At 45.1% G+C, this 11,934-nt stretch overlaps 3 protein-coding genes across 4 annotated transcripts; 1 reads left to right on the top strand and 2 right to left on the bottom strand.

Moving 5' to 3' along the window:
• Window positions 1-671: 671 nt before the first annotated feature.
• Window positions 672-1,690, bottom strand: acot13 (acyl-CoA thioesterase 13). Its single transcript, XM_049751183.2, has 3 exons — window positions 1,375-1,690; window positions 1,087-1,271; window positions 672-977 (listed from the first exon to the last, which is right to left on the bottom strand). Exons 1-3 carry the CDS (start codon window positions 1,456-1,458, stop codon window positions 818-820), a joined length of 429 nt encoding a protein of 142 aa, XP_049607140.1. The 5' UTR covers window positions 1,459-1,690; the 3' UTR covers window positions 672-817.
• A 35-nt stretch (window positions 1,691-1,725) lies between these two features.
• tdp2b (tyrosyl-DNA phosphodiesterase 2b) lies at window positions 1,726-7,876 on the top strand. 2 transcript variants are annotated; one of them, XM_049751109.2, is made up of 6 exons: window positions 1,726-2,003; window positions 2,081-2,202; window positions 2,352-2,507; window positions 2,584-2,675; window positions 2,762-2,880; window positions 3,048-7,876. In XM_049751109.2, the coding sequence occupies exons 1-6, from the start codon at window positions 1,872-1,874 to the stop codon at window positions 3,513-3,515; spliced, it is 1,089 nt and encodes a 362-aa protein (XP_049607066.1). In that variant the 5' UTR covers window positions 1,726-1,871; the 3' UTR covers window positions 3,516-7,876. The 2 variants fall into 2 exon arrangements, with proteins under 2 accessions (XP_049607066.1, XP_049607067.1); XM_049751110.2 differs by having other exon boundaries at window positions 1,836-2,003; window positions 2,081-2,197.
• Window positions 5,943-11,694, bottom strand: tmem64 (transmembrane protein 64). The gene is made up of 3 exons (XM_049751116.1): window positions 11,023-11,694; window positions 9,653-9,808; window positions 5,943-9,353 (listed from the first exon to the last, which is right to left on the bottom strand). Exons 1-3 carry the CDS (start codon window positions 11,692-11,694, stop codon window positions 9,150-9,152), a joined length of 1,032 nt encoding a protein of 343 aa, XP_049607073.1. The 3' UTR covers window positions 5,943-9,149.
• Window positions 11,695-11,934: the final 240 nt, after the last annotated feature.

The raw sequence follows: 11,934 nt of genomic DNA, 5'->3' as shown, positions 1-11,934 counted from the left end.
TTTACGTTCAGCAGGAGGTTGTTGTCCCTGCATCACATGGTCAGAAGGTCAACTTCCGACCTGTACCGAGTCTCGTCGCCCTTCGTGATGAGACCCACCAGAGTCGTGTCGTCAGCAAACTTCACTATGCGGTTGTCGCTGTAGGTCGCAGTGCAATCATGCGTCAGCAGGGTGAAGAGCAATGGACTGAGCACGCAGCCCTGGGGGGCCTCCGTGCTCAGCGTGATGCTGGGGGAGATTTTGTCGCCAACACGCACCACCTGAGGCCTCTGACAGAGGAAGTCCAGTAGCCAGTTGCAGAGGGAGGTACTGAGGCCCAGCTCGTCCAGTTTGCAGATTCAAAATTGTCTATTTTTTTATTATAAATAATAATATTTATTACGTTACCGTACCAACACCTTTACTTGTATTACTGACTTTATTTACAACTTAAAGCCTGTTAGGCAAAAATCTCAAAGGAGCCATAAATCAAATAAAAGTCTTTTTGTATGACTATTGGAGAACTTTACAAACTAACAATTTGAGACAAAATGAAAGTGTAACCAAAGTCACATTTTTAAAAAGGTGAAAAATAAAACCTGATAATATTTGGCAAAAATAATTTATGGAGTAAAAACAAAACTGACAATATGAAATATTTTAAAATGTTAGAATTATATTGGAGAATAAAATAGTTTTGCAATTTGTTTTAATTGTCAAGTGAATGAAGTGTTCATACAAAAATGAAGGCAAAATGATACAAGGATAACATGTATAACATATATAACAATAACATGTCATACTTGTTTGACATGTTACCTCCCCTGGAAGCATGTGTTTAGCTGCTGCCGAGGTGTTTGGTGTGCCGTCCCTGCGCGATCAACTTTCCTGTGGCCTTGCTGGTCAAGTCCACGGTAGAAAACGCCAACGTTCGTCCCTCCTTCAGCACCTGAGCCGTGATAAGCACGTCCTCGCCCAGCTTGGCTGCGTTCATGTACCTGCACAATTATACAAGGAAAGATCAGAACCTTTCATGACGAAGAAAAAAAAGGAACATTTTACAGGGGAAGGGGGTGAGAGATAAAGATGTGTCAAGAAGCAACTGACGTGATATTCATGTCGACGCTCACTCCGGGCGCTCCTCTGTCGCTGTACATGATAGCCATGGTGGAGATGACGTCCACCAGGGTGGCCGTGAGGCCGCCGTGCAGCGTCCCGAAGCCGTTGGTGTGTTCCTCGGCCACTTGCATCTCGCACACCACCTTGCCCACCGACGCCGAGACCACTTCTACCTGGACACATGGGACAATGTACATACGGAAAGACAGGACCGCCTCAACATCTGAACACTCGACTGAAATAATTCCATTGTTGTTGAAACGGCTAAATACCTACCTTGTTTAGGACTCGGTCAAAGCCTGGCTTGTCTTTCATAACCCGCATTATTTGTTGGACTGTTTTTAAAGACGCCGATGCCATTTGAATAATTGATACCTTAACGTACCAACACCTTTACTTGCAATGTCAAACTAAATCCGGAAGTTGGTTGATTTTTACGGGGCGAAACATGACTAGAAAGGCAAATGAAATTATAAAATATATCAGATATGATAAATGACCATAATTAAACGTTGAAAAATCATGAATTCCGTAAAATAATTTAAAACGCATTCATCTAAAATTTTAAAAGCTTTAGTACTTCTGACATTCGTGCTCGGAAACAAAAGGTAAAAACACCCGGAAGTGTTCAATAACGGACACGTGCTTGCTAACATAAACAGGAATGCATATGTCAACTACGTCGTGTTATTTTGTCTTGTAATCGCATTACCCTTTCGAACGTCTCCTTATGAAAGTGCATTTTATAAGCGGTTAGTTAAGTTTTTTACAGTATGGCTTCAACGTCCGACGCCGGGGATGAAGAAGAGAGGCGAACTCGACTATGCGAGGAGTTTGCCGGGTTAACGAGCACTGACAACATCGTGGCGCAGTGCTACTTGGCGGAGACCGACTGGGACATGGAGGTACACGTTTTGATTTTCCGAAATGTGTAGTTAGTAAAGATGACTTGGTGGACACCCGCTCTTCGCTCCTTGTCCAGAGAGCGTTGAACCGTTTCTTCGATGCTGACATGGAGAAAGTGTTTGAGGAGTCGTTTTCACACCAGGAGCCTCCAACCAAGAACCAAAAAGTGGAGGAGGCAAAAGCTCCTGCAGCAGTAAGGTCAATACTGCACAATGCTCAACATAAACAACAGTTAACTGTGGAGGAGTGCTAATACCGATGAGCAGCTGGACTACATCATGTGCATTATGCTTTATGTGATGAGCTCCTCCCTGTCTTACCACGTGTTCCCATTGAATTAATTGCAGCATCGATTTAATGGCAGACAGTCCCGGCTCGTCGCCTCAACCCCTCAAGGACATCGACAGCGGCTCAAGACTGACGCTCATCTCATGGAACGTGGACGGTCTGGACACAGAGAACCTGGCGGAGCGTGCCAGAGGCTTGTGCTCCTACTTGGTGTTGTAAGACCCCTTTAACATCACCTTTTTTGTTGCAATATAGTTTAAGATTTTTTTTTCCCCCTCCACTCCCACATAGATACACTCCTGATGTGGTGTTCCTGCAGGAACTCATTCCGCCTTACGTAGAGTATTTGAAGAAACGCGCTGTCAGCTACTTGATCATTGAAGGTGAACTGCTTTATGGGAATTCTTGAGGTGGTCATATTTTGGTTAAGTTAGCCCACTCTTGTTGTCAGTGGCTTGTTTTTGAGCAGGTGGCGAGGGCGGCTACTTTACCGGCATGATGCTGAAGAAGACGAGTGTCAAGTTGCTGGAAAGCCAAATCGTGCCTTACCCCACCACTCGGATGGGACGGAATCTGCTCATGGCGCAGGTACACCAAAACTGACAGAAATATTAAAAAGAAAAGTTATTGACAATTTTTCTTCTTATAAAATTATTCAAAGTAACATCGCGTATCACTTTTTATCCTGTGATTGAAAAAAGTTTCTCATGAATGAACAACTTTGGGCTGTTGGCTTTTGCCCAAAATGCCGTCAGGTGACGTTGAGGGGCGCAAAGGTATGGCTGATGACGTCCCACCTGGAGAGCTGCAAGGAGCATTCGGGTGAGCGTATGAAGCAGCTGCGCGAGGTGACGCGGCAAATGCAGGAGGCGCCCGATGACGTCAGCGTGCTGTTCGCTGGCGACACCAACCTGCGTGACGCCGAGGTGGTGAAGGTGGGCCTGCCCACCGACGTGTGTGACGTTTGGGAGCGCCTCGGGCGCCAGGAGCATTGCCGCTACACGTGGGACACCCATGCCAACTCCAACAAGAACCTGCCCTACACCTCCCGCTGCCGCTTCGACCGCGTGCTCCTGCGGCCGGCCGCCCACCCTCGAGCGATCCGCCTGGATCCCGACCGTATGGTCCTGGTGGGCTTGGAGAAGCTATCCTGCGGCCGCTTCACCAGCGACCACTGGGGCATCTACTGCAGCTTGAGCACCACCGTCAACCACACATCTTAAGGGCAGCAGTGCCTTTGTTTCAGCCGCTCTTTCCTCACGTCGTCACCTGGTAAATATTTGTACTATTAAACGTGACAACAAATTTTGTTTTTTGTCCAACATAGAAAATGTAGTGCTGACGTGCGGCCACCAGAGGGCGACACTGCATCAAATTTAATTTAATGTTTAATGATTACACAATGCGCACTGGGTAGCACGTCCGCCTCACAGTTAGGAGGGTGCGGGTTCGATTCCACCTCCGGCCCTCCCTGTGTGGAGTTTGCATGTTCTCCCCGGGCCCGCGTGGGTTTTCTCCGGGCACTCCGGTTTCCTCCCACATTCCAAAAACATGCTTGGTAGGCCGATTGAAGACTCCAAATTGTCCCTAGGTGTGAGTGTGAGTGCGATTGGTTGTCTGTCTCTGTGTGCCCTGCGATTGGCTGGCAACCAGTTCAGGGTGTCCCCCGCCTACTGCCCGATGACGGCTGGGATAGGCTCCAGCACGCCCGCGACCCCCGTGGGGACTAAGCGGTTCAGAAAATGGATGGATGGATGATTACACAATGCTCTTTTTTTTAACTGATATGTTGAATTCTATTATAAAATTATTAGACCGTTTGTTCTTGAAAACCTTAAAAGTTAAATTCTTTACGTTTTATGTGTGAAAACCTTTCAAATTCACCCTTTGACAAAATAAACCCTTATTAGTTGAGCTTTTTTTTTCTTTTACAAGTTAGTTCCAACATAGACACTAACTTTTTTTGGGTAAATTATCTGATCATGTAAATTAAGAATTTACAACTACAGGACTGTCTCAGAAAATTAGAATATGGTGATAAAGTTCTTTATTTTCTGTAATGCAATTAAAAAAACAAATGTCATACATTCTGGATTCATTACAAATCAACTGAAATATTGCAAGCCTTTTATTATTTTAATATTGCTGATTATGGCATACAGCTTAAATAAAACTCAAATACCGTATCTCAAAATATTACAATATCATGAAAAAGTAAACTAGTAGTTTACTTTTTCACTTGAATCCTCTAATTAACTCGAAACACCTGCAAGGGTTTCCTGAACCTTGAAAAACACTCAGCTCGGTTCAGTAAACTAAATCACAAGTATGGGGAAAACTGCTGATCTGATTGCTGTCCAGAGGACCATCATTGACACCCTCCATCAGGAGGGTAAGACACAAAAAGAAATTTGTCAAAGAGCAAGCTGTTCAGAGTGCAGTTTCAAAGCACAACCACAAAAAGTGTTGAAAGGGGGAAATGTGGCAGAAAACGCTGCACAACCAAGAGAGATGACTGCAGCCTTAACAACATTGTGAAGAAGAGTCGCTTCCAGAATTTGGGGGAGCTTCAAAGACAGTGAACTGAAGCTGGAGTCCAGGTATCAAAAGCCACTGTTCACAGACGTGTCGGGGAAATGGCCTACAATAGCCGTATTCCCATGGTCAAGCCACTTCTGAACTCGAGACAACGGAAGAAACGTCTGAATAGGGCTATGGAAAAGAAGCACTGGACAGTTGCAGAGTGGTCCAAAGTCCTCTTTTCAGACGAAAGCAAGTTTTGTATTTCATTTGGAAGTCAAGGCGCCAGAGTCTGGAGAAAGGCTGGAGAGGAGCAAATTCCAAGTTGCTTGAAATCCAGTGTGAAGTTCCCACAGTCAGCGATGGTTTGGGGAGCCATGTCAGCTGCTGGTGTTGGCCCACTGTGTTTCATAAAGTCCAGCGTAAATTTAGCTGTGTACCAAGAGATTTTAGAGCACTACATGCTTCCATCTGCTGAAAAGCTCTATGGAGATGATTTCATTTTCCAGCATGATCTGGCACCTGCCCACAGTGCCAAAACCACCAGTAAATGGTGTACTGACCATGGCATTACTGTCCTCGATTGGCCTGCCAATTCCCTTGACCTGAACCCCATAGATAATTTGTGGGGTATTGTGAAGAAGCTGAAAGACACTAGACCCAACAATGCAAATGAGCTAAAGGCCGCTATTGAAGCATCCTGGGCATCCATAACACCTCAGCAATGCCACAGGCTGATTGCCTCCATGCCAAGCCGCATTGGTGCAGTAATCCGTGAAAAAAGATTCCCAACCAAGTACTGAGTGCATTAATGGACATTTTCAAATGTTTGATTTTGTTTTGCTGTTATAAATCTTTTTTTTACTTGGTCCGAGGAAATATTCTAATATTTTGAGATAGGATATTTGAGTTTTCTTAAGATGTATGCCATAATCAGCAATATTAAAATAAAAGGCTTGCAATATTTCAGTTGATTTGAAATGAATCCAGAATGTATGACATTTGTTTTTTAAATTGCATTACAGAAAATAAAGAACTTAATCACAATATTCTAATTTTCTGAAATAGTCCTGTATATACTTTGTTGTAGGTGAATTATTGAATAAAAGTAATAAAAAAGTCAAACAGGATGTAGTAAAAGCCATTTTAATCAGTTTCTCTCATAAATAACATTGAACAAAGGTGTCACACTGTGCATAAATATCCACGTCTACGCACTCTCAAAGTGTGTTTTTTAAGAAAATACAGCATGTGTGTACAGTAATGCACTTAATACCGACCGGGGAAGCGTTATCTTCCCTTTGAGTTACTTGTTGCATAACCAACACTAATTTCATATAGAACCTCTTCCTTTTTTTTTGCATTGATTAATACGACCCAAAATCAAATACTCTGCACGTATAAATTAAAAAAAAAAGGCAAATGTTTTTTTTTTTTTTTTGCGTGCATGCCAATCACAAGGTGTCACGCGGCTCATTAATTATTCACGAGGCAACGAGATGCAAACTCTGGAATGTGGGTACCCCGACTCGTTCGCTTTACAAAATCAATCATGTTTTGCATGAGGCCATGCAAATATTATTGCTGAGGTCAAAACCGGAGGGGGCCCCTTTAACCAGCAAGCCACCAAATAAAAGCAGAAAACCAAAAACGACGGATGGAGGAGCCCTTGTGTGTATTCCACAACACTTTGCGAATTGTTGAAAAACTTAAAAAGCTTATTTGCACATTCATTGTTTATTGTTTAAGTGCCTTTGTTGATTGTCAGCTTGCTGTCAGAAAAATACCCCAAATAAAAGTAAAGACAAAGACGTGAGGCTTTGAGGTAAACACAAAGATATTTCCAGTTTTTTCCCCCCCAAAGAAACAACATTGAGATGAAATTGAAGGAAATCTTGAGATTCAAGTTGCATCTTTTGTTGTTAAAAAAGTAATTTTACATTTTCAAATTTACTAAGACTTTTTTTTTTCTATTCCGCAACTTTTTTTCATTGTAAGTATTGGACTTGCATCTTGACGTTTGTCACAATCTAAGCGCAGCTTGGCCTGTACGTTTACTTGCGGGGCTGCAACTTTGCTTGAACGATTTTTTAAAAACTTTAATGTCCGACTTTATTGTCACAATATTGCTAAGATGGTACTTGTAAAGCTACAATTTTGTTCTTGTAATATTCTCAATATTCACATGACTTTGTAAATGGAAACATGTGGCTACGCCTGCAACTTTTGTCTTCAAGCTACGACTTGCAATCTTGTCAACTTCATTTACAAAATTTTGACTTACCGTATTTTTCGGACTATAAGTTGTTGTTTTTTCCGTAGTTTGGGTGGGGGGGGCCACTTATATGTGAATTTTTTCACAAATTTTCAAAATAAAAAAAAAAGTGGAACTGCGATGTAGCAAGGGATTATTGTAATTTGAACTGCAAGTTACGGCGATTGTTTACATAAAGGACAAAGGATTTGATCACGGGATGACAAAGGGCCCCACGTACTACCGGCATCATTAGCGGCTTTGTTTGTAAGTGACACGGAGGACAAAGAGTTTGAAGGATTTAATGATTTGGAGTGACACAGAAGGTTTGAAAAACTATTATGGCTTTTACGCACGCCCGGTCCTACTCTACGGAGCTCTCTTTCACCTCTGTGGATGGAAGTCGGGGGCCGGCGCCCGGCCGGGTGGCTGTCTGGGGATGGCGGATTGGGCTCGGACATGGCTTTTACGCACGCCCGGTCCTATTCTACGGAGCTCTCTTCCACCTCCGTGGCTGGAAGTCGGGGGCTGGCGCTTGGCAGATGGCTGTCCGGGGACGGTGGATGGGGGTCGGACACTGCTCCTACGTCCTATTCTACGGAGGTCCCAGCCACCTCCGTGGCTGGAAGTGCCACCTCCGGGGATGGAAGTCCACGCCGCCACACGCCTGGAAGTCGACGCCGGTGCTTGGGGCCGTGTGGCGGTGAACTATTTATGTTATAGTTATTTGACATATTTTATTTCGTGTAGCAACTTATATACGTTTTTATCGTTACAGTTCAGTAGTTGTTGGCTCAATGAACTCTTGTTTTGTTAAATAAAGAGCCGTTTACCAAACCCACGTCTTTCCTGGTACTTTGTTAACGCTACAATAGTTATATACTAGATCTGTGGAATAACATCGAGGCTGATGTCAGCGGCGCACGCGCGGCGTTGTTGACAAAGGACGAGGAATTTGATTGATGGATTTAATGATTTGGAGTGACACAGATGGTTTGATAATATTGTTGTTTATATGATAGTTATTTGATATATACTTTATATATCGTTATATGGGTCTGTGGAATATTTAGAACTGCAACTCAAGACGAGTCCGACATCAGCGGCGCAGCGCATACGCGGCATCGTTTACATAAAGGACGATCGATGGATTTAATGAATTGTAGTGACACAGATGGTTTGATTAACGTGTTATTTATGTAATCGTTATTTGAATAACACTGAATGTTACGTCAGGCCCGTTCTCAGGTCCTTGTTTGTATATGTTACGTTAGCATACCGTATTGTTTAGCCTGTTGTTGCTGGTTCATGTCTGTTCTTGTTGTTGGATTTTGACAAATAAATTTGCCCCATAAGTGCGATTTATAATCCGGTGCGATTTATATATGTTTTTTTTCACTTTATTGTGCATTTTATGACTGGTTCGACTTATACTCCGGAGCGACTTTTAGTCCGAAAAATACGGTACTCATGAAGCTACTAGCGTTGTCATCACAACTGCCTTCTTTGAGTCTTAATTTCACTCAAAGCTCCTTCATAGTTTTCAGTTGCAAGGTGGTATTAAAAAAATATGAAAAGAAATGATAGACGTAAAAGAAAAAAATCTCGTCATAATATATCTTTTAGCTTAGTTTCCAACATTCTGGAATAAACTACACTCTTAAAAAAAAAAATCTCATAAATATTTTTTTTTCTCACGTTAATAATCGACGGGAAAGGCTTCTCTCAGCGTACTTCAAACATTCCTGAGTTTTACGTCTCAACCGATCGGAGTGAGTCACCGTCCCAAAAGTAAGACACTGAACTCAAAAGCACTCAAAGTCACAAAAGATGAACAATGCCCTTATCAATACCATTTAGTCCCGTTATGATTATTGTTGTTATGCTTTGTTTTCAGTTGCTGACACACTTAACGTGTTAGGAAAGAAGGTGCATAGGTGGCCATTCGTCCAAACAAATCAAGTTGACATTCAAAGTGTTATTTCACTGACATCTCTTGAGGTCCCTTCACCGCTCGGTCCAAAAACAAAACAAAGCAAAACACATACCGGGCATTCCAGAGTCCAACGCGATCGCTTTATGGTCACACCACGTTAACGATGGCCGCTGTGCGTTTGCCACAGTACGTGAATCCTGCGTGGTTGCCGGCGGCGGTAACGGAGGGTGACGAAGACATGCCGTTTATGTGCGAAGATCGAAACTCTATCTGGCAGGCGGCGATTGCGGCGTTGAGCTCCACCTGAGCGCGGTGAACCACGTAGAACATCAGCCCGATGCTGACCACGATCTGAAACCAGCGAATGTAAAAAAAATACTCATACTATGATTATTTTGGAATATATAATTTTGGAATATAGATTTCATATCAATATTTTTACCAGGAGGTATTCAGAAAATTTAGAAAGGCCTGTTTGCCACGACGTCCTAAAGCAACAAACCTTCCGGTCAGACCTGTCACTCTTTCGGCATTTTTAACTGCGTGTGCAGTAAATGTTTTCATAATGAGCTAGCGGATGGAACGGAACATTTGGTTTCTCGAGCCGCACTCGCGCTGTGACATCCCGCTCATTGGCGACAGTGAGCTACCTGTAGAGCGAAGACAAAGTAGCCGCTGATGCTCTGCTGGGCAATGACGTCCTCCATGGTGCGCAGCGTGCTGCCCAGGTAGGAGTTGAGCAGCTGGGTGGGCAGCAGGCCCACCGACGACGCCACGAGATAGTTGGGCAAGGACACGTCCGTCACCTGGCACCAACGTACAAACTTGTCAGCAAACGCTTGCCGCATCACAATTTCGCGCAATATCAAAAAGGTGCTGCCTGATCACATGTCGGAAAAAGTCCAGCTCTTATCAGGGATGAATTCCGTCCGGGAGCTTAGCTTGATGAATTGTGTTTGTGACCTTGGACTGCAGTGTGGCTGATAGCAGTGAGCAGAGCGCATTTATGTTCACAGCGCGATTGTGCAATGGGGGGGGGGGGGGGGGGTTTGTCCATGAAAACTGGTGTCAGGGACAATTTTGTCGCCTTTCAAAATCCTTGCAATGATCTAATTCATATTCAATGCAGCGGGGCCAAGACACCTTTGACCCCGGAGCTACAACCTGCGACAAGCAGAAGGCTGAATGCAAAAGCACTTGCCTATTCCAAGCGGCATGTCGGAGAGTGAACGAACGAGACGAGCAGACATACGAGTCTTCCTTGTTTGTCCACTACGAGTCTTCCTTGTTTGTCCATGTCAAGCAGCTGGCAACGCAAGCAATGACTAAAGAAGCGTGAGTCGGCCCGAGCCGGCTCCGAATGCCTTTCATTCTCTCTGCGATGTTACTGCCCGAGATTCATTTGCTACAAGCTACAACAAAGGGTTTTTTGGAAAGCTAATGGTTGAACTAATTACAACCCTCTCTAATTGATGACAAAAAACTGAGGATGGAAATGCTAATTAAGTGAAGAACTGGAATTGTGGCTTGTGAGGGGCTTCTGCTTGAGATGGCCAATCATGCTTATCGACACAAAGGGCACATGAAAGACAACCCCATCGTACGAGTGAACCGCTGCACGCCGCGCTGAAATCTGAGACGTGTTTAAAAGTGCCACTGGCGATAATTTCGCCATCAAGTTGGAATGTTTCAATAGTCAGAAAATTTAGCAACGTGTGTTGCGCTCTTCTGAAAATGAAGTTTGGTTACAAAGTCAAGGTTGCGTAATTTGACAGGAATGATGTGAGGTCATAATGTTTCCAGAAGCAATCACAAGAGGAATGCAGTCATTCTGGTGCCTCTCTCCAAATATTAATACACAGCTCGAGTAGAACTGCTTTTAGTCATATTTCAAGAAGCGACTTTTAAAACCTCTCATTTTCCAGTCGTGTTGTGTTTTGTCTTTAAATGTTGATGGTGCGCTACTTGGTGTATGAGATGCGTTCTTTGGAACGTGAAGTGTGTTGCTGGGGCTACTCACTGAGAAAACTGCATTTTGGAGTCCAAAGGGGATGGGGGTGAGTCTCGCTAAGGCCACGACTTTGAGTCCGCTGCCACCCTCCACCACGCGGATGATGGCGCTCAGCCGCTCGCTGGCGCCCACCTTGCGCAGCGCCCAGTCCGTCAGCAGTCGTTTACAGGCCAGGTGCGCCACAAAGGTGCCGATCAGCACGCCCACCATGACCAGCCCCACGCCCAGCACGAACCCGTACAGGTATCCGGCCGCCACGTTGAGCACAATGTAGCCCCAGCCGCACGGGAAGGACACGCCGATAAAGCCTACCACAAAGAGTAGGGCCCCCGCCAGGCTGTCCAGGCCTTCCACCCAGAGCAGGAGGTCCTTCAGGTGCTGGCGGACCAGCGCCACCGAGGAGAAGCACAGCCCTGTGAGGACGCAAGCCAGCAGGGTGCTTTTCAGGCAGAAGGAGGTGACTGAGCACGGGTGCCGGGATTCCACGCCAACCTCTCCTGCCGCCGCCTCGGGGTCACCGTCCGCGTCCCCGCCGCACGCCAGCAGGTCCATCTTGTTGCACTCGTCACCTGCGCCGCTCTTGTGCAGCCATCGGCTGAGCTGGTTGTGTGCCCTGCCGGCAACGTGTTTGGCGAGTTTGGCGAGCAGCTGCGCGCCAGGGGTTGATCCCGTCAGCGACATTGTTCAACCGGAAGGGGGCGGATGCCAGCTGGGGCTGCACCTGTCACCTTTCAACAGTTGCCTTCTTGTTCCTTCATAGTGGATGCAAACTAGAATTCACAGACATTCTTTGTGGCCGACCGGAGACACAAATTGTCCTGCTGTTTTACAAATCGTTTAACTCGTGGTGGTGGACGTGACGTCATCACGTCTCCTCGCTTTGTGGCCCGGACACTTTCTTGGGATCATGTTACGGTCATT

Source organism: Syngnathus scovelli, chromosome 19, assembly GCF_024217435.2.
Source record: "Syngnathus scovelli strain Florida chromosome 19, RoL_Ssco_1.2, whole genome shotgun sequence".
Taxonomy (NCBI): Eukaryota; Metazoa; Chordata; class Actinopteri; order Syngnathiformes; family Syngnathidae; genus Syngnathus; species Syngnathus scovelli.
The sequence above is the reverse complement of the archived record's forward strand: the minus strand, read 5'-3'. Positions and strand labels throughout refer to the sequence as shown.